The sequence below is a fragment of the Mauremys reevesii genome, linkage group 23 (genome assembly GCF_016161935.1).
Source record: "Mauremys reevesii isolate NIE-2019 linkage group 23, ASM1616193v1, whole genome shotgun sequence".
NCBI lineage: Eukaryota > Metazoa > Chordata > Testudines > Geoemydidae > Mauremys > Mauremys reevesii.
The window spans coordinates 18,905,933-18,928,660 of NC_052645.1; the positions used below are offsets into that span (position 1 = coordinate 18,905,933).

The 22,728-nt window shown below is 44.1% G+C and overlaps 1 protein-coding gene across 1 annotated transcript in view; it reads right to left on the reverse strand.

The window, feature by feature from the left end:
* CSMD2 (CUB and Sushi multiple domains 2) overlaps positions 1-22,728 on the reverse strand; it is a 607,094-nt gene that overhangs the window by 251,404 nt on the left and 332,962 nt on the right. The window contains exons 8-10 of the mRNA XM_039511298.1: positions 12,831-12,908; positions 3,320-3,407; positions 2,000-2,124 (exon numbers count right to left, since the gene is read on the reverse strand). Coding sequence (XP_039367232.1) covers positions 2,000-2,124; positions 3,320-3,407; positions 12,831-12,908 — 291 coding nt within the window. The remainder of the gene's footprint in view (positions 1-1,999; positions 2,125-3,319; positions 3,408-12,830; positions 12,909-22,728) is intronic.

Sequence of the window (22,728 nt, forward strand, 5' to 3'; positions counted from 1 at the left end):
TCCTTTCCATGTTCCAGCCAGCTCTGAGTGCAGTATTGAAAAATGCTGTCACACCAGAGACAGGCATGTGATTTTTGCATGGTTGTCACCTGCTCCCAATGACATATATATACGTAAAAGGATGTCTGTGTGGAGGGGGAAAAAGGTAACTTTATCCAGTCACGACTAAGCATCTAGCAGGGAAATGGGCCAGGGTGTGTACACATCACTGCCCCACAAAGCGCAACAGTGAGCGCAGAAGGCAAAAGCCGCTTACAATGCTGACCTCAAAGGCCTAATCCTGCTAAGCGCTGAGCAAGCTCAGCTCCTACCACTGTCAGTGGGACTCGCTCAGCACTTCTTAGGAGACCCTTCACGATTGGGCTATGTGGGGCTGTCATTTACCCCCTCTTCCCCCCCACACCAGACTTTCCCCATAGAGTGGGCTCATCCTATCCTAAACTGTATTAGCTACTGACTTTGGGGCCTGATTCTCCACTGCCCAGCATCTCCTGCTGCCGTTCGCACCCGTGCAAAGGGAGTGCAAAACACAACGGTTCTGATTTGCTGGTGGTATGTCCCCACTTTGCACTAGTATAAATGGCGGCCCAGGCTCAATGCAATGGCAAACCAAACCCTGGGCTTGTATGTCTTTCAGCGATGAGGAGGGGACCTATTTAGACAATGCCATTTCCTAGTCATCTCTCTGCAACAGGCTCCCATGAAAGGAGAGGCGGGGGGAATTCTGTGTCTTCAATGAGACCTTGCGGAAATAGCCTGCGGGAGGAAGCAAGATCAGTGACCTTCCCCCACGGTGCACACTTATGCACTGATGGTTCTTTTCTGCTAGAGACCTAACAAGATGTCTTTATCATCATCATCATCATCATCACCACTGAATCTGATAACTTAGAGGGAAACCATTCTAAAGATACAACCTCCCCTAGAGAAAACCACATGCACCAGAGGGAAGCAATTAGAGTGACCCCGGTACCATGGAGGCAGCACAAACTGCTCAGTTAATGGCCAGCCTCAGCAGCGCTAGGCTGCCCAGGGATCAGGGGTGCTATCCTGAAAGCAACATCCATCAGGGGACTGTGCACAGCTTCCATCTTTTTGATTTTCTTTTTTTACTTGCTGTTTATAGTGACCCCCTGGGAAAGTGTAACCAATTTCTGTGACCAAACTGGGTTTTCCACCATTGGATTGAGCGGATGGCATTGGCCTCTCCCCTTAACAACAATACTTTTCTCTCCCCTAATGCCTCGCAACCAAAGATCTCACTGCACTTGACAAGTTTGAAATAATTAAGCCTAACAGCCACTCCATGAGCTAGACAGGCACTACGACCCCCACTTGGCAGGAAGGCAGCTGTCAGGGGTGCCAGAACAGGGGAGCAGGGGGCCATGGGCCCTTCACTTTTAAAAGTGGGAGGGTTATGCCCTCCCACATTTTACCTGGCGCAAGGGGAGCGACAGAGGGAGGAGGAGTGAGTAGGGTGGGTGAGCTCCTGGATGGAAGAGGCAGCACAGGGGTAGGGCCTTGGGGGAAGGGGCCGTGCAGGGGGCGGGGCCATGGTTTGGGTGCCCAAGGTCCCCCATCAGTTTTAGGGAGTTTTCACTGTCCCTGGCATCTGCCAACTTGCTCTGGAGCTAGACAGTAGAACCAGGAGTTCTGGCACCCACTCCAGGGCCCTCTTTGCTTGGCAACAGGGTGAACAAGCAGTGAGCCAAAAAAGGAGAGAGTGAAGAGACTGCAAGACCCCACAGACAAGAGTTGCATCGGCTTTGCCAAAAGACACATGACAAAGGGCACGGCTCCTTTGGGTCCTAGCAACGTGAGAGCATCCCTTTAAAGGCCATTACCAACAGCACTCCTGAGAGTGGATAAAGAATTCCGATGTAAGGAAAGGAGAAAGTGGAAAGACCAAGGCCTTATCAAACACCAACATAAGGATAGAATGGAGGATCAATCCATTCATCAATCACCATAGCTAGGTTAACTCCTAAGCCTCCCTCACCTCTGCATGCCGGCCTCTGGTCACTCCAGGCAGCGATCATGTCACTCAGTTTCTTACAGGTGATGCTTTTGGAGCCCTGTAAATCATAGCCTTCATTACAGGCGAACTGGATGCTGGATCCTAACCTAGTAGACAGAACCAAAGGGAGCTAATTAGCATTGGAGAAACTAACAAAGCAACAGTTTTGTCTTCTTTGACTCCTCGGTGATTCGCCATAATGTGAATAACAATAGTTCTCTGGCTTCCAGGGCATAGGATGGGATGAACAGAGGTCAGTCTCTTTTCTCATGCATTTGCTCGTGTTGGGAGTTCATTTCCTAAGGCAATTATAGTCTAATAGGAGGCCAGCGCTTTCAACATGACTTCAGGAGACATTTGCTCAATGCAGAAGCATAGGTTCGTTACATGCTCAGCATTTTTATAAATGACAAAATAAATAAGAAAAAAATAATCTAGTACTGGAAACACTTGTTAATTCCACCGTTTTAGTTCCAGAGACTCAGCTGAGGTAAACCAGTGCAGCCCAATTCACAAAAATGGAGTGATGATGATTTACACTAGCTGAGGAATGGCACAAAGTATTTAAGGACTGTTTGCAGCCCCTTTCCTTCCCTCACTCAGAAATCCATTTTGTGGATTTCAGGGAGATTTGATGGTTTCAGGTTAGACATTTTTAGTGAACAGAATAGCAATCGACAGAGAAATAAGATTAACTATTGATCTGTCATTGCTAACAGCTGGCTGATTTATTCCTGCACACTTCACATGAAGGCCAGCTACTAAAGTAGGACAAAGGCATTGTTTTAACCGTTAGACGAGAACAATTATCCAACAGTATATATGCTTATTGACAAAGGGTCGACACAGTGTTCTGGGAAGCCGTCTCAGAAGCCTCTATGGACAGAGCCCTGTGGTGACTCATGCTAATGTAAAACAGGGCCTTTTGTTTGTTTGTTTAAAACATTTCTTGCTGCACATAACCAAAAGAAAAAAAGGAATTACAAAGAATCCTGATTGCAAAATCTTGTTACAAGGCTGATTTTGACAAGAGAAAACATTCTTGAGGAGGGGAATTCGTTATAATCTCTGATTGTCATATTATCACATATACACTCTCTCTCTCTCACACACACACACACACACACACACAGACACACACAATTTTTCTATGTCACTTATCATTGCAAGATTTTCAGACACAAACCATTTATAGGTGTACCGTGAGTCGCTAAAGAAAGTGTATGTAACACACAGAGCCCATATGGTAGTTATGAACAGTAGCTTTGTTGCATGCAGAAGAAACACATACAAGGTTCTTACCTAAAATCGTTGCCTATTCTTTTGCCTCTCTCTGGAATCCCAGGGTCTGGACACATATTATGTCCCTGGGACACACCAACCTGAGTTACTACAAAGCAAAAACAGCACATACAGAGATAGAATAGCACAGGGAAACATCATCTTATATCGACTGTATTGGGGTAGGTGGATGTGAAGAGAAAATGGGTAATTGCTAGTTGGAAAGCATTAGCTTTTTGTTTTGTTTTAATTTGGAAACAAGTGTAGCTGAAGTCATTTCAGCTCAATTTATGCACCATGTTTTTCTGCTCAGTGCCAGTGAGCAACATGGCTTTCCCTTCGTTACACTACAGACGCACCATTGTAAAAGAAGTCTTGCATTTTGCAAAATTATACCAATTAAAGAGAATGTTTCCAAAGACCGCTGTTAAAAAGGCCACCTGCAGCATGACAAGGTGTGTCCCTAGCGCCCATCAAACTCCCATCTGACTGGTGCTGGTGAAAGAAAACAACTCAATAAAAGGTGGATGTGAGATACAAACTGCCCAAAATAAAAGCCAGTCTAAAGTTTTAAAGCAAGTCATTAAGTTTGAATATGAAAACTTTTATGGAGCAACCTGATATAGCTGCTTATAAACAAGAGATTTATAAAGAGGCATCAGCACTGAATAAACACATCTGTACATTTGACCCCTTTCCCATTTCCTCCTGCAAATCTGTCAAATGGCACAAACAAGCATAGACTCAGAGAATGGATAAAACACGGATGGTTCCCAATGAGGATGAAATGAGCTCCGGCAATATGTTGATTTCAATTTTACATTTTGACAACCACCAACAACTTTTTTTTTCATGCATACTAATATCAGAAAAGGGACAGTGTTGTCATGGAGTGGCTGAAATCTAAGTGATTCAATTTTCTCACGCCGCAGAGGAAAAGACGCAGGGAAAAATGTGGCATTTCTCAACAATGATGCTGAAGCGATGAAGCATGAAACATAAATGAGCATGCTTCCATCCTGCCTCGGCCTAGCTCACTAAATGAAAGGAAGCCAAACCATCCCCTCAGTTACACGCCAGGATTTATTACAGTGGCCCTCAGAGCACTCGAGATTGGAGGGCAATAGGATGGAAAGCATGCCTTTCACACGGCACGAGTGTACCCGCAGAGTTAGTGCCACGGGACACCGCGCACGCTGCAAAAGGTGTGTGTGTGGGGGGGGGCAGACGCTAAAGGCAAGAAAGCTCCATTTAGCAATTTTTCACTGTACAGTTAAACCCCGCTTCGTCGTTAGGTACTGCGCTTGCCAAGTGTGAGAGACACCACTGCTCTCAGACGGATGGAAAGAGCCATCTGCTCCCAGGGGTTCAAAGCTTCAATCCCAATGCCTTACAAGAAGCTACGGCTGACACATGCTGGAAGTCTTAATATTGTTAGAGGAAATACAGGTTCCCCTTTGGTTCCAGTGTTACAAGAGCGTGACTTTGCAGGGTGGAGGTCCTCGGCTGCATGCCAAGGCAGACACAACATCTCTCTTTCTAAAGGATTTTCTGCACAGCTCATCCCCATAGTATCTGAATGCCATGCTTTCATTGAGAGGCATGAAGAACAAGGCCCTTCTCTTCCCTCTCCTTAATCCTGACATCTTACACTCCTCGCCACTGCTGCTCTACCAGGATTTAAAAAATGTATAAAACAGATACTTCACCTTCTGCCTCAGCCACAATCCTTTCACTAAACTGCCCCCTTCACCCCAACACGGCATCTGCCTGCCTATCTTCAGGACCCAGATGCTTGCTAGGATCTTAATACAGGGCTGCATCACCCAACTCCTCTGAAACGCTGCAGGAGCTACGCAACCACAAGGGGAGATGTGGTGTCCTGCCGTCTCCAAGTGCCATGTTTCACAGGGAAGATGCGGCTTTAGGAGAAATGTCTCTTAGAAGCATCTTTCCAACCTTGTGGGTACCAGGGCATCCTCAGAACTCTCTGATTAATTCGTACACACAGGCTCAGGGATGCCAGAGCAGCCAGAGAAACAAGCAAAAGAAATAGCAGCAATACAGTGGTCCACGCTTTATTTCCTGTTCACTATGTTTTATAACAACAAAATTTGCTGCCACTTTTTATATATCCTGGGGACTCTGAATGTGTGGAGATGTTGGGAGGGAACTCCTCCTTAGAGAAGAAGATCACGCCATATGTATTTGCAATACAGCGTTAGATTAGACAGGAATCATCTGATAATGTAGGCAGCCATTAAAAAAAACACCACCTGTTTCCTGAATTGGCACCTCCATTAGTTAACAGAGCTGCCAGATACCCAATGGTTTTTCCTTTGCAGAGATTTGTGAAAATATTTCCTTTGGTTATGAGATGTGAGAATTTGTACCACCAATCTTCCACTCCCCCTCTGAACATCATGCTCAAACACACACAGATCCTCAAAGCAAAACACAGATGAAAGCTCCATGTTCTACCTGGATTTCAATGGAAACAAATGTGGCGTAACTTGGATTTGAAACCATAAAGAAGGCTCAGAGTTGCTGGAGGGGTCTGCCAGTTTCAAGAAAGGTATCAAGGCAACTGGCCTGAGCACTTTGCATTTTGGTGCAAACATTTTGCTCAGCTCTGATAGTCTGAAACAGGGAACAGAAGCTTTAGATTAGAACACATACGCAACCTGGAAAACCAGCTGAATGACAAAGGTAATTTCGCTGAGACCTGAAGCCAACTGAGGGATGCACTAAAATGCAACCCAGCATAGTGGCTGAGACAGAGGCAATCCAGCCAGACGTGCTCTTTCTGTCTTAATACCATGCAAGTGCTCCTTATGTTATATTGAAAATCAGGCTGCTAAATGTACCATGTGCTGCTAAACGAGATGCAGTCCCAGGCTGCTGATCTGCTATGATGCAGCGCACCTTGGAAGTGCTTTGTGTGTCCTTGGAAAATCAACTGGAATCAGCAGCAAGGAAAGGTGGATGTGGGGCTCCAGCAATGAAGGGGTTGGATGGCCTCTGCCAAAGCAAACAAACAGAAAGGTCAGGGTAAAATGTCTTCCAGAATCCAGGAACAAGGGAGCATGTTTTAGGAAAGGAGTTACTTTCACTGGAAACATTTCACAAACTGCAAAACCAGTAACAAAATATCTACCTCCCACAAAGATACTTGAGCAGGACATCAGCTCTTTAAAAATGGAGGAGATACTTGTGGGAATGACATCATCCATCAGTGTTACCCAGTGGGGTGATGCAAGTGTTGGAAATAACAAATCATTTCTGGGGAAGGAGAGGTCTGTAGGGTGGGTCAATCAAGTCACTTGATTTTCCTTTGGGTTTCTTAACGCTATTCCGCCTCCCTGCACCCACGTGATATGAATTACCTATCTCAAGGCACATTTGCTGGGCCTAACTTTCATGTATGTGCAGAGATGTCACGGCAATGAAAAATAAATGGTCTAAGGCCGAGGGTGAGGGCATGGGGGGAAACTGAGTTTTGACCATATTTGCAGTTTACAAATCATAAGTGTTCAAGGTGATAAACGCTACGATTTCTTCTTTCATTCCTATGCCTTTTCCCAGACCAAAAATGCATTGTCGTGCAGAGATGCACACAGTGTATATGTCACATGCTTTCCAATACTTGTACTGGGACTGGGTCGGCATTTAAGCACTCGAGTTGTCGAAGCATCTTGCAGAGCAGATTCCAAACAACACAGACAACACGTACCGCCCTACCCCATCGTCTTCCTTTGCAGCTCTCTAAAAAGACAACAACATTATCCACGTGTCCTCCAAAGTTACTTATCCCAAGTGGATTTCAAATCCATTCCATTGAACTTACTAAGCCCCATACGAGATGGCGGTGCAACTGGAGCCCAGTGGCCCATCGGAATCGACACAAGGAAGTGGGGCACCAAACAGTCACCCAAAGGCACCAGAGGAGCAACAGTCAACTATCCATCACCTCTGTGACTACCAGAAATGGTTATTTCCCCATACGCTAGCACGTTATTAATATCCGCTTAGGAAACGACAGATAAGCCAGCAGGTAGGGTGATAAAATAGGGAGCAGGGGGAGAGAGAAAAGTCACCCGGATGTCCTGGTAGTTGGGATATTATAAATGTAAGCGTGGGAGTGAGAGAGGAGGAGAGAAGAGGATGCATTGGATGGCTCACCCACAACTCTTGCTTCTGACTATAATGCACAAACCTTCGCTCTTCTGTTATTTATTTTTAAATAGAGAGAAATGCCTTGATTTAACCCTGCACGAGGCTATAATCCATATTTGCCATGCTGACAATTTGTTGGCAGGTCTGCTTTCATTTTACAAGAGGTTTGACTGAGCTGAGCTCCGGGCTCTGGCGTTGTCAATGAATTCTTCAAGGTAACTGGGGAAACAATAAGCCTCAATCTTAATGAACTGCTGACTTTATAAATTACAGATTTGAGAGTTTTCTTCCCCAAAGGGTTGTGGGGGGTTTCTTCTCCCCCTCCTTCCCTCTTCTTCTCCCTTTGCCAACTCTAATTTCTTTCCACCCCCTATTCAGAAGCAGCCAATTGTGATTGCATTGTTTGCCAAAGTAATTTACTCCTTCTACTGAAAGACGAGCTAAAGAGGATGATCCTCAATTTTGTTTTTCTCACGTTAATAAAGGAATTTCGTTGATGCCTCTCCTGGGGGCAGCTTTCTACTGAATTTAGGATTGTTTAATATGAGCTACAAGATAAAAGAGAAGTATTTAATAGAGAGGTACAATACCGCCCCATCCCCCTGCAAAAGTTTCTAAGTGCAAGGAAAGCAGAGAAGAGATGCAAGCAATCTCTTCTATTTAAAAATAGGATTTCAGTAGCCTTCATGTGTTCTGAAGAGGTAAAAATTAAGCTGGATGATTTCTAAGGTATGACTACACTGAAAAAAAAGGGAGGGATATTCTTAACTTGGGGTTAATTAACTCGGGTTAAAATAGCAGTGAAGACAAAGCAGCTCAGCTTTTAACTCGGGTTAGCCTGAGTTCAAACCCAGGCTCTTCTAGCCTATGTCCACACTGCAGCTGGGAGTGAGAATCCAAGTCTAGGCAGACAGACTTGTGGCAGCAGGGCTCATGCTAGCCTGCTGAAAATAGCTGTGCAGATGCTGCCATTCAGGCTGGAGTGCCTGAGTCCCAGCCCCAGCCGCCAGCACAAGTTTGTCTCCTAGCCGCTGTGTAGACACACATCTACAGGCTCTGATTTGAGCTGCTAGCCTGCGTTAAAAGCCACGCTGCAGCGGCTTCACTGCTAGTTTAACCCGAGCTAACTAACCCATGTTAAGAATACTTTTTTTCCCAGACCAGAAATACCCTAAGAGGTAAACTCTGCTTCTAGTTACTCCCAAGCAAACCTCTGTCTGGTAACAGGGAGAAGAATTTACTTCTCAACTATAAAGAGATGATCCCCTGATAGCAAAACAGCAAATGCTTACTGTGGTCCCGATCCAAGAAAGCACTTTGGCACCTAGGTATCTTTAAGTATGTGAGTGGATCCCACTGAAATCAGTGGTTCAGGATCAGGAATGGAACTATTCATATGCTTCAAGCTATGCAGGTGCTAGTAGGTTTGAAGGATCTAGGACACAAGGGTTTGATATTGTGAGGTGCTGGCCACTTCCACCGAGGTTCTGGAAACTTTTCAGCTTCATGTCTTTTCTGGCACCCACTGTCTGGATGGTTTCAAACCATGTCTGTTTTGTTGCTAATCTCCAAATGGAGCCTGCAATTTTAGTCTGTGTTTATGTGAAACGGTGTCCGTGTGCTACATGCCATATCTGGCTACCCCAGAACACGAGGGTCTTCCAAACCCACATGTCACTGGTATCCACTCTCTTTCTAGAATAGATCAAAGTAAATGCATGGATCCAGGCACCTCTTCTGAACACCAGGGATCCAGAAATCCAGCATCACAAATGTTTCCAGCTTCTAACTATCTCAGACTTTATGAGAAACTGAATTTACTCGCAATTTACAAGTATTCCTCCCTTCAACCTTTATTTTCAAAGTTGGATGCCGACTGCTAGAAATCCAGAGGCTGAAGCTCTGTTGCTTCTGCACTCACTTACCCCAGTGCAATGCATCTGTAGAATGCTTCCAAATCAGAATGGTGATGATGTACATTTGTATGGCACTCACTTTGTATTTGTGTAAATGACTGCACAAGGTACAGGGTAATGGAGAACCAGACCCCAAAATTGATAGTTAAGCACCTAATTAAGTGAGCTGTTTTTCCACATGTGAGGGAACACCCTGCAGCTACCACTGACTTGGCTGGAATCTAGGTTCTACTCAGCGTCTCTGAAATTCTTTTAATTTGGATATAAGCAAGCTGGAAAATGCCCTTACTGCGCACAACTCTTTCCAACAAGATTCAGCAGCAAAAGTTTAGGAATATCCTGGTGAAAGATCAGAGAAACTTACTTCTGTTATTTTTATATTTAGGCAGCAGAGAAAAGAAAGCTGCTCTAGAAAAGATGCTTTCCGTGCTAGTGACATAAGGACAAAATATTCATATTGTACACAATATCCACGCTACTCCACAGCTTCGGGAATGCTGCCGATGTTGAAAAAAGTCTCTCTCTCTCAATTATTATCGGTGACAGAAAAGCGACTCCTAAAAGATAATCCCCTAAGTGAAGGCTCAGCTTTAAGCTACATTTCTTCTGCTTATTCTCCAAAGCAATTTTAAAAAGCATGTTTAAAAGAAAGCTGTCCAATTAATTTTAGGGGAAGTCGGCAATATGCAGCAGATGTAAAATTTCACATTAAAATGTTCCATCATCATTCAATGCAATACAATTTGCACCAGGACTTATAGATAAAATTATTTCCCATTTTTATTTCTAGGCACACAAGAGACATGTTTAAAGATGTGAAATACATTTTGCCTCCAATGGGTCATGTGAAACTTGCAGGCTTTAATCTAGCCGGTTGGAAACTGGCAGCCATCCATGGCTACGGTTCTCTGAAAGACCTGCAGGATATTAAGAACATAGCCATAATCTGCCTTATACCTTGGCAGGGGCTTCTGTAAGGTGGAATTTTTGAAGAGGTGCAACGTACAGCAGAAAATATTACCTGTAGGAAAGGGTTTAGCATTAGCCTTTATACAGACACATTATTAGAAACATCTGAGAAGGAAGCCATGAGAAATGGTAGTGGCAGCGGAAACAAGCTTGGTGGTTCTTTAATCATCCCTCTCAACTGTACTACTGTCTTTAAGTTAATTATATACATGAGGGGAAGGTGGGAGAGACATGGTTAGGTATGCAAGGAAAACCGCCATGTAAGGAGATTGTAATGGTTTGGAATCCATTTCCTGAAGGTAAATAACATTTCCTGGTGCCACAGCCTCTTGAGTCAGCATTTTGGAAGTTGAGAATTTGCTAAAACCGAATGCATGGTAGCAGCAGGCTGTACTAGACTAAGTATATCGGAGGCTATGAACAAGGCACAGTTGAGAGTGATTTACCCTGAATGGGCTGAATACCCAACGCCCATGGCAGGCTCCAAGCTAGTAACAGAAAGGAATTTGGGTCATAGTTTCTCACACATGTATTTTTAGATCAACTGCTTGAAAGCTCATCTGCCTCCCATAGCTTCAGGGGGTAGCTGTGCCCTGTGCAAAATTGGCACCATGTAAGGTGCTGGACTGACAGCCCTGGTGACGAGTCACGTATCCACCGGATGCGGACAGTCTGAGCCGAGCCAGCATAACTCTCTATTTCCCCACTTATTTCTCAGCGCTTCTGCTGAGATGGCCACCTCGAGGGCCAATGGCGGGGGTGGCCTTGTATTATGGAAGCCAGAGTCAGAACCAACCGTCACCGGATCGCTGAGCAGCCAACCACAACATTCAATTATTAGCCCGTGCCTGGATGCATCGTTATTTTGCTACTCTAGGTTTTTTGAATCACCGTAATGATCAATGACAACTGGTGGAGTTAGGGAGTGGAAGAAACCCAACACTCCTGACCATGTTAAAAGGGGGAAGCCCTGCATCCTTCCTTTAAGAAAACAAATTATTTGTCTGGAACACCTCCACGTGAGCAAATTAGGATTTCAATCCAGGCCAAGACTTTTTCTTTAGATACGGACCCCCACCACCTTTTAGGTGTCCAAAACAAAATGTATTCCCAACCCCACCCCACCCCCCCTCAGTGCCCACCTCTCTAAGAGTTCCAGTGTCCAAAGCAACACCAAAGTGAATGGTACCTTCCAACGTACGTTAGCCATCAATGCATAGACTGGAATGTTGATGGTAGCTTCTTGGATCAGGCAAACTCCTCTTGGCTAGAATCTTTCATAGGGCCAGAAGTATCTTGGGCATGTGGATTTTCCATCCCAATAAAATCCCACTTGTTTTCTCTAACCATGCCCAACTAGCCAATTTCTCATCCTCCCAGAGTAACCAGAGGGCATCAACACACCTGTGTTAAAGCTAGAACTGAGCCAAGGAGTAGAACTTCATTTCAGATAGACGCTCAGTGACATTTTATATCCTTTTTCATTGTGTCCATTTCTCTTAACTGAATGTTCCCTGCTGGAATTACAGATACAATATATCAAAATGGTACATCTTGGATGGCATCATGTATTATGCAATGGATGAGCAACTATTTTTTCTCACACACGATTATTTCAGTCCAAAAGGGCTAAACTTTGTCAAGATCCAAATTTATCCAAAATTCAGCTCAACTCTGACTCAAACCTTTCCTACTTAATCTCACAAAAGGTAGAGAGGGAGGCCCTTTAAGAACACAGTCATCTGTCTAAACACATAAGCCTAAAGAAGTTCTGAATGTCCCTTCTGATTTACAAAGTTGTAATGTCCAAATGGGTTCACTTACTGGAGCAGGAAAACATCCTGGGGACAAAATGACATCCTCGGCAACTCTCTAATAGATTTCACCCACTATATACATTTTACATAAGAAACTGACAGAGATTTGGGATGCAGTTGAAGTTTGCATTTCAGTGACTAGCCCTTTCATAGCAAAGTGGTATGATTTTTCTGCAGGGTGGTATGATTAAGTCAAACAACATGCAAAGAGAGCAAAGATGCTATAACTGCCGCAGTTATTGTTACTTCTTCACTAAACTTTCTGTCTATAGTTTCCTCATTGCAGCTCTGACTCCTCTTACTTTTACACTAGATAAATGCATTTGTTTTCAAATTCATTTGCATTTGGATACTCATAAGACTAAAAGAAAACACAAAAGTAAGGAACCCCTACCCGGTGTTTAACAACAGATATATGTATCCAGTATATATACATATACACACATGCGCCAGCTCCCCTGCAGTCCCAGTTTAAGGAGTTAGTACATGGTTGTGAATAGAGCACTGGAAGGAGGTGATGTGGTAATGCCAGGGGGAAGGAGGAGGGATACACATTAAACTTTTAAGAGTGACGAAATTTTAGAGATTATTGTCATGTGAAATGTTCAGGGAGAATCTTGTAAAGAGTGCGTATCTAGGAGCAGCGAAACTTACACACTGATGTCTTCTGATTATTGTCCTTGCTGGGCATCAGCTTCACTCCTCTGGATTTCAGTTCAATTTGCTTCTTGACTGGAAAGAGATTTTAATCAAAACAAAACAAACAAAAACACGAGGTTTAGCTAGATTTTAAGGATTATTGATTTGATTCAGAGACTTCGAAGCAGCAAATTTTTTAGGCAACCCCTGCTAAACACAGTGTTTGCACAGCACCTTGCACAATGAGGCCCTGATCCTGGGTAAAACTAAACAAAATAATAAAATGTCCCCAGGTCCCAGAATTCACAATAACCTGAGCATGATTATTTATATCAACTTTCATAGCAAAAAGTTTTATGTGGCCTATTTATTATTCCCCTGCTTAATTGGCCAATCTGGAAGCAAAATCAATAACTTATGACTTAGATGACTAACAGACACAGTATGAACAACCAACAGTGAATATTCCATGTGCCAGTAAATGGGTGCGGAGGGATCCAAAGGAACAAAGCGGCTCCATTTTAAGCTCTCTAGTAGAGCTGCTCTAAGTTGAAAGGAGAGAAGTCTCCTGTCAACTTAATTAATCCACCCCCAGCTATGTCGGTGGGAGAACTTCTCCTGCGGAAATAGCACTGTCTCCACTGGCGCTCAGGTCAGTGTAACTATTCTCGCTCAGCGGGGTGGCTTTTTCACTAGCAGCAGTGCCATGTTTGGGGGCTAGGAGAGCAGACTTTAGTGGGGTTTTGTTTCTACTATGGGAAAAGAGTAATCTTGCCTCTGAAAACAAAGGGCCCATAGTTATTTTACATGATTCTTTCCAGTGTAGTTTTACTTTCAACTGTTCAGCCAGTTTATATTTCATTTCAAGTGGTTCCCCCTGTGTACTTTATTGTTTCATGCTTTCATCTCTACATCAGCACATTTCTAAGACAACATTGTCAAGAAAAATTACCACTAAAACTGGTGGGGATTTTAATCAACTTTTGTGTGCATGTGTGTTAAAAGAAAATCTGTTAATAGCATCTGTGTGCAAGAACTTCAGGCAGGGAGATGTCAAAGACCTTTTCTTGAAGCTTACCCCAAGTAACACATTCTCTGCTCTACATGCTTTTTGGCACCTTTTCAATTTATCATGTGGCTCTAGCATTTTGAGGGTTTTTCCCCTTATCTTTAAATAAAGCAGTCAAAATGTCAAGCTGAGATCAGGTCCATAGTCATAAATATATACGTATGTGGGCTTACGCAACTCGTCTTTCCCACAAGCATTAATGGCTTTCATCTTTTGGGTAGGGCAAATTAATGAATTGTATGCTGATTGGAGAGGAAAACCTGAGACACACAAGTCTTGTTTAAACATAAACCAGTTGCAGATATGCTAAGGAATACGCCTGTCTCAGAATGCCTTAACTGGCACTACTCCTCTAGGGTCATATAGCATAATGACCCCTGGCTATAGACAATCCAGTGCCTCCTGAATCATTAGTTAACAGCAAACCTGCTGCACACCGAAATGCTAACTTTGGCTGCAAAAGCCCACTCTGTTTTGGGAAGCCAAGGAGCTATTTCTAGCTCAGCGAATCGGTAACTTTCCAAAATTTCCTCAACTTTGGAAAAATCAGTGTCAAAGTTCATGTTTTGTTTGCTCTTTGACCACTTTGTAAATTTTACAACATTGGAGAAACTTGGGAAAGAAACAGAAGAAAAAGGGGAAGGAGGATGGTGGGAGAGGGGAAAAAAAAGTGACAGGAACACCCGATGCCCCCCCCAAATAAATAAAAATCAACCTCATTTGATTGCAATCAGTGTCAAAAAGGAAAGAATGAGAAATATGAAAACTGGAAACCTTGAGTTGTTGTGGTTTTCAAAAACAGAAACTAAATGAAAATTTCCAGCTAGCAAGGAGAACATAAAAAGCATGAGGTGATCTGACACATTCCAGGCACTAGAGGGCAGTGGTATACAGATGCACTGTTAAAGGCACAGGGCAAATTTAGTTCTGATGGAAGGAAATGATTGAAATCCTGTTGCATTTGGTCTGGGTTTTTCCCATAAAACCTTTTCATATAGAAGCAGGTCAAAAGGGTTCTATCACTAGTCTCAGAGAACCATGATGGTGTGGGAGGGAAGAATCTCTTTGGAAACTATACTTGGAGTAAACAGTATGTGTGAAGCCTGCAAAGCGTCGAGTGGACACCTTCACAAATGGCTAGGAAGCAAGCTTAGCAATTCGAAAGCATTTGTTACTTACAGTAGCCAGTAACCCACTCATGAGGTTCCTCTTTATAGATCCAGATTTACCATCATTCCACAAAAATTGGAGGTAATTCCTATCAGCGTAAAGTATTTACAACAGAAATGCAGATCCATGTAACTGGATACTATTTATACCGAAGGAATTAATCCTGTATCATCTCAAGATTCCTGAACAAGTTGTTTTCTTGTGTCCCATGTGACGGGCCTTTGCCCCACACTGAATCCCATGTCAGAACCTTGACTGGCTAAGGAGTATGCAAATACTGGTACCTTAGATCCAATCTTGAAAATTCTCATGGATGGAATATACCTCATTATAATATATGACATTGGGCTACAAAGATTACCTGTGCCCTCTGTATAGATGCACCCTGTACACTAGTCAGCAGTCCTTTCCATAATGCTTTAAACCAGGTCAGGATTTAGGGGAACCCTTTGGGGTGGCACTGTGCTGTATTGAGCTAGAGAACCAGAGAAAAAGGCAGGCTCTGTCTGCAACCTGCAGCCTCAATGAAGAATCTCTTTCATATACATTACAATGGAATCCTTTCCCATCTCTACTGCAGCAGAAATTCCTACACAAGTCTGTAGCATCACAACAGAACTGGAGCTCTCAGCTCGAATGCTGACACTGCAGTGCAGCTAGAAGTGCTGTAATTTGGCCGAAATGTTGAAATCAAGGTTCCATTCTACCTGCCCCAGCTGACTCTGCAGGCAGAAGTTAATGATCTTCTGGCACTTACCAGGCAACTAAGGGACAACCCCATAGGCCTGGGCAACTTGCCCTCTCTGTCAATAAAATATAGTCAAGTCCAAATGTCTAAAGTGCCATTTGAGCCATTGCAGGATGCATAATGGCTCCTGACTTTACGAGATCTAACTCACTGCTTTGTAAAATGTTTTGGGGCATCTTAAATATGAAAGGAGCTATACAAAACCAAATTCTACTCTACTCCCTGCATGGCTTCATAGCCCATCTTATTGTGTGGGTGTGTAGCAAGGCGTGCAGACTCACCCCAGCTCCGGAGCGCCCTCTGCAGGCCAGTGATCCGCCTGTCCTCTGGCCCCCATGTCCCCCCCTGGCAGTACCCCACCAATCTGGGTCTCCCCTCCCTGGGGAACCCCCAACCCACTATCCCCACTTCACCTCAGTTTTGGCTACTACCCAGTCTCCATCTAGCCCCTGTTCACTGGGGCAGGCTGCAGTATCAGCCACTCATCATAGGCGAAGGGGTTTGGACCTGCTGCCTTTGCCTACCCCTGGGCTGCCCTCTGCAACCCCCAGTACCTATTGGCCTTGTGCTAGGCCAAGCCTGGGGCTTTCCAGGCTGGAGCTCCCCAGCTCCTCTGCCTTTCCCCAGCCCTGCTCCACTCAGGTACCCTGTCTCTAGCTCCCTGCAGCCAGGTCCTTCTCCCTCTACAGGCAGCGGGAGACTGATCCTTCTGGATTCCCAGGCCGCCTTATAAGGCCCTGCTGCGCAGTCTGGGGCATGGCCCCAGCTGCAGCCACTTCCCCCAGTCAGCCAGGGTTTTACCTTGCCCAGACCCAGTCCTCTGCAGGGCTTTTCCAACCCCGCCAGGGCCGGAGCGGGTGCTCACCCGGCTACAGGGTGACATTTGAGGATTTTTTTTTTGGTAGCTCTGAAAAATGCACACAGATAAAAATGAATCTTTTGCTGGTCATATGTTCACAGGGAATTGATCAATTGACCAAAACCATCTTTTTCTGTCCTGGCTTTGAAAAAAAATTTCTAATTTTATAGGGGCATTTAATGCTTTCCATCCACCACTGCACACTTGATTGACATCAGTGGGGCAAACAGCCTTTGTGGCTGCCTCTGTGGGAGTGGCTGGGATATTCTGTCGTTAGCTCCTTTTGACCCAAGCAGATCGTCAAAGTTCAGGGCCTTGCGGGTGTTCCAGATGGCAACAGAAACGGAGAATGGAGTCTTTTGATGCAGTCTTGTTTATTTACAAGAAATGTACAAAGTCCTGTTTCTCTGAACACAGTAGGAATCAAACCGCAGGAGACAGTTTATTTGTTCACTGTTCCAAGCCTGCCTTTCCAGCCAATGCTTTGTACCCAGAGACACTTTTCTCTTAGCTTTATTTTAGGGCCAGGTTGTGCTTCCACCCTGTGGCTGCTTGGCTTGCTTTTCTCTCTCTGCTTCTGTCTCTTTTGGTCCCTGTGTATCTCTCTGCTTCTGCTGCCTCCGTCCCACCACACACAGAAAGACACAGACAAAAACAACGCCCTGTGGAGCTTCCTGCCCACAACGTCCAAATTACTGGGCAAGTTCACAGAACCCCTTTGTCTGAGGCGGGACTGCTTAGCTGTCTCTCACAGCTAGCGTACCCGAGGGATGGAGGTCACAACAGTTTAGACAAGTTTAACCCAACTCACCTAACACTTTACAAAGGATTGACGGTGCTTTGATTGCAGAACATTACTGACGTGCTGACCAGCTGCAGCGCCCAATGGCTTCAAAGAAGCACTGCACACACATAGCTACAACTGAAGTCAGTGGGTGCTGTAGGTGGTCACGGCCTCCGCAAATCAGGTCCTCGGCTGTCTCGAGTTGGGCATTTAGTTAGACCCCGATTCAGGAAAGCAATTAAGTTATGCATAAGTCCTATTGAAGCTCATGGAACATCCGCTATAAGCTTAACTTTAAGAGCGTGCTTAGTGCTTTGGGGCCTTAAAAACAGAGCCACCCCAAATCAGTGCGTGCTGTCGAAAATTTTGGCCTAAATGACTCACCCAAAATCACAAAGTGCGTCACAAAGTGGGCAGAACCACGTCGCTCTTACAGAGGCCTGGTCTCATGTTCTAACTAGTAAGCCAGAGTCTCTCTCCCATGATTTCAGTGCCCTATATTATACTAATTGCATTCGGCCTCTAGGAATAATAACTGGAGAGAGATTCCTAGATGCTTTCCAGTTAATTCTTTATTTTGCTCATTACATGGAAAAATATAATGAAAGTCAAGCTTCACAGGAGACTTTGGCAACATCTTAAGGGGTAACCAGTAATAAAGGCGTCAATTTAAAAGAGCACAATTCAAAAGATAAATTTTCTCTCTCTCTCTTTTTTTTTTAAATGACTAAGATAACTTAAAAGCAAGACCACCACCCCCTTCCCCCAAAATACAAAATCAGATTGTGGAACGCCCAGTGTTCTTCCAGATTCAGATGCAGGACAGTACCTCAAAGAATCATGTCAAGATAATTGGCCAAACAAAACTTGTACTGTTTTCTGGAGGGTTTTGCTGAACATAAACAACTGATAGATCTGACAGAATATTCAATTTCTTGTCAAATTGAAGTGTGACATTACAAAGCGGTTGTGGCGAGCAGACAATCTGGTGTATTAAAAGCGGTTTCATGTTGCCTTTTGAATAGGAATTTCTCATGGGGAAAACTTTTAATAAAAGAAAGAGAGCGTTTAAGCAGAAATCTGTTCCTTGTGTCGGTACTATCCCCGATTCCCCTTGCTGTGGGAGCTATTGAAGAGGAATTGGAGATTGTTTCCTTCTTTCCCTTCCGTTGATTCTTCCGGCTGACAAGTCCAATCCTGCATTTGCTCTATTACGATGTGTTGCTTAAAAGGTGGGAGGAATCTTGGGGAGGGGTGTTTGTGTGTGGGGGGGGGGGGATTATAAGGGATTGGATTTGATAACTCCCTGAACCATTTTGTGGGCCTGCACAAACTAACGTGTGTTTTAGGATTGTCGTTTCACCTGTAATTTAAACTCATTTCCCCTCTCCTCACCTTGACTTATTTTTTAACCAAAAAGCAAACAAAAACTAACAAATGCCAACATTAAATAAATAATTAAATAAATACGTCACAGCTCTTCCAGCTACAGGGGAGGTTCCTTTGCCTTGGGGACAAAAGCATCCGCCGCCTCCCTTTAGAACTCAACGATCCCAAATCAATGCCAGGCCATGATCTGCATGCAGACAGAGGTGGCTTGCAAGGAACCTTAAGCGCGAGTGATTGTAGGAATCCCTGTGAGCAGGGATGACTCACTTTCCCTGTCCCACAGATGGCAAGCCACTGCGGCTCCACGCTGCCTCTTGACTAGAGTCCCAAGGAGCAGGGCTGGCGTACTACGGCTGCAATCTGCACTATTCAGATGGCTGGAGCAGATTATTTGCTGGTTTGGGCACTCACTGGCTAAATTGGAAATTGTGCACGCAGAGCAGAGTATGCAGACATGCTTTCCACCTGCATGCATTTCTGCCTGCAATTCACCAATCCGCAAGAGAAATGAATCTGTATAAGCTCCATCCTCAAACATTAAAGGTTTTGGAATTCAAGATGAAATCAATATGTAAAATTTCCTATCACAACAAACAGCCAAATTCAAACCTGTATCTTTTCTGTAGGGTTGGTGATTCAAAAGCTGAATTCAAAGATTGTAGCTGTCATTTATAGCTAAGCTGGGTATGTGCATATCTGTTTTTCAGAGCTGCTGAGCATCCAAAATCCCCATTACAAGCAGTTAGGATTCTGACATTTCAGCACCTCAGAGTCGGGTTTGTAGTGGGGCTAACACTGACAGGAAGGATTTTGTGAGTTTACGGCAGTAGAGTGGAACTCAGAAGCTCAGGGTTCAATTCCTGACCCCACCATGAACCTCAAGTGTGACCTTGGGCAAGACACATCTTTATGCCTCAGTTTCCCTCCTTAATATGGGGACAATAATCCTTCCTTTCTCCCATCCCTTCTTTTATCTCTTTAAGACTGTAACTTCTTTGGAGCAGGGAGTGGCTCTCGCTATGTGTTTGTACAGCTCCTACCACAGTGGAGCTTTGTCCTCCAAAGGGGACTCGAAAAGCTAGTGCAAAATGATTCTCCTGTAGGATTTAATGGTTCCTATTATTAGGGTCCTGTATTTTAAACTCCCAGGGCTGGCCCTCCAAAGTGGATTTGGCAGGTCGATACAATGCATGCTGTATTCCTTTGCAGTCCAACCCAGTTATCTGGGATTCAGATGGACAGATCTGATGAAGACAGAATAAGAATATCTGAGGCACTTGGTTTTAATGTGGTGTCATATTTTCAGGGCTTCTCTGAACAGTTTATCAACCCGTTATTGAAGACCACAGTTCATCTGCCCTTCAGAGCACCGCAACGGCTTTATGTGGGCCAAGACTAGACCCACATTTATTTCCTGACTTGGGGGGAAATAAAAAGTAATATAGGAAGCAATAATGTGCTGGTAACAATCAGCTAAAAAACAATTTGGGATCCTAAAATATGTGCTGGTGAGAGGGCTCCAGGAGCCAGATCATTAGTTAGATCCATTTAGCATTGTTTTAAACTCAGCAGTTTTTTCATTAGCTCACTTTCAACACTTCATCAGTGAGCAAAGGACTGAGAGTCCGGACTCATGGGTTCTAACCACTGAGCTGCCACTGACCTCGGACGAGTACTTATGGGCTGATTTTCAGAGCGGCAGGCGCTTGGCACCTCTGCAAGTCAAGCCGCTGACTTCTCTGCTTCATTTTCCTTTCTTGCTGGGGGTGTTGGAAGATATAATTAATTTTTGCAAAGCATCTGGCGAGACTTCATGTTGAAAGGTGCTGGAGAAGAGCAAAGCCTGATTATTACTACTGAAAGGAATGAATTTCCTATACAAGTCTACATCAATAGAAGGAGCACTAATTTATGGCCTGATTGCGTGCAACTTTGCTTTTACAGTCATAGAGAGCAAGATTTCAAAGCTAAGGCTTGGATTATGAACATTGGAACAGAAGCATACAAGGAAAACATTCTGGTAAAAATTAAAATCAAGTTTAAGAAATTGGAATGGGAAAAGGCTTTTCATAAATCAGTGTTTCCCAAACTTGGGATGCCGCTTGTGTAGGGAAAACCCCTAGTGGGCCAGGCCAGTTTGTTTACCAGCTGCGTCCGCAGGTCCAACTGATTGTGGCTCCCACTGGCCGCGGTTCGCTGCTCCAGGCCAATGGGGGCTGCTGGAAGTGGCGCGGGTTGAGGGACTTACTGGCCGCCACTTCCAGCAGCCCCCATTGGTCTGGAGCAGCGAACCACGGCCAGTGGGAGCCGCGATCGGCCAGACCTGTGGACGCGGCAGGTAAACAAACCGGCTCGGCCCACCAGGGGCTTTCCCTACTCAAGCAGTGTCCCAAGTTTGGGAAACACTGTCATAGATAATCTGAAAATGCAGATGACAGTCACAGAGAGGGGGCATCTCAGATGCTAATAAGTTACATCCCTACCCTTGGAAAACAGACAACAAATAAAATCTATGCATTTCAAAACCTGAGCCTGGCACTACAGCAATCCCCTGCTCAGTTTGCATCTCTGGTGGTTAAAACTATTTGCTGTGCACTTCATGTGGGTTGATGACATGTCCTATTTTGCACATATTTATATATCTTTAATATTTGTGTTAAAACCACCTTATACTTTTTGTTTTTAAGAGGATGAGGTACAGTCTTCTGAGGCCCCACTAGGGTGGAAGATGGTTTCACTAACTCATTAAAAAAAGGACAAAGTCTTTATTAATAGGATGGAACTAACTCTACAATGAAAGCAGGCTGGAAGCAGAGTGGCCAGCTATCATGACCATACTATGAATCTCAGGATATTCTGTGTTTTTTTTCTTAATGCCTTAGCTCCTGGAGTCATGTGAATATGTGGGAATCTCCACTTTTGTTTGAAAAAATAAAGTAAGTTTCCAGCTCGCACAGTTGCAGAAAAAAAGATTGCAAATGTCATCCTAAAAGGCACAAAAATCATTAAGTAAATAAGAGGGACAAGATGAGTGAGGTAATTTATTTTATTGGAGGAACTGTTTGTGGAAGAGCCAAGATTTCAAGCTTTCAGGACCTGAAGAAGAGCTCTGTGTAAGCTCAAAGCTTGTCTCTTTCACTAAAAGACATTACCTCACTCAGCTTGTCTCTCTAATATCCTGGGAGCTACACAACTACAACAACACTGTAAATCGAAAGTAAATAAAGAGATTGCAAAATGTACAATTTTTTTTCTAATTCTCAGGACTATATTAAGCCAATCTTATGATTTTGGGGGCCGGATTCGTGATTCTGAATGCTTGAGGTTGATAAGATTGTGGAAGGACAAGAGTGGGTAGCAGGAATTTGTGTGGGACAGTCACATGAGAGGACTGGATATTATTAAAACTAAATTCTCTGTGATCCAAAGTATGAAAATTTGCATGTTTCAGAGAACAAGAGATGTGTGAAAATCCTCAAATTCCCTTCACAAGAGGTTCACAAATCAATGATTTCTTCAGTTCTGACCATGTGTGGGGTTCATGCTGCAATGAACTCAATAACTCCAAGGTGAAGTTCAGGTAAAACTGCCATCAGATGTTGGGCCTGTGAATCCCATGTGCTATTAATGCAAAACTACAAGGAGGAACAGAGTTCCTGCAGGGCAGAGAGCATCTGAGATCCTATGTTTCTTTTATTATTTGTATGGAGCTCAGATGATGAGCATGGAACAAAAATCTAGCTGGGTTAGCTAGCTACGTAGAAATAGATTTTATCGAGAGCGAGAGAGAGAGAGAGTTACAAATAGAGCTGCTTGGATTTTTTTTTTAACAAAACGTTTTTTCATCGAAAAATGCCGATTCATCAAAACCCAAACGTTTCCCGCAAAAGGGTC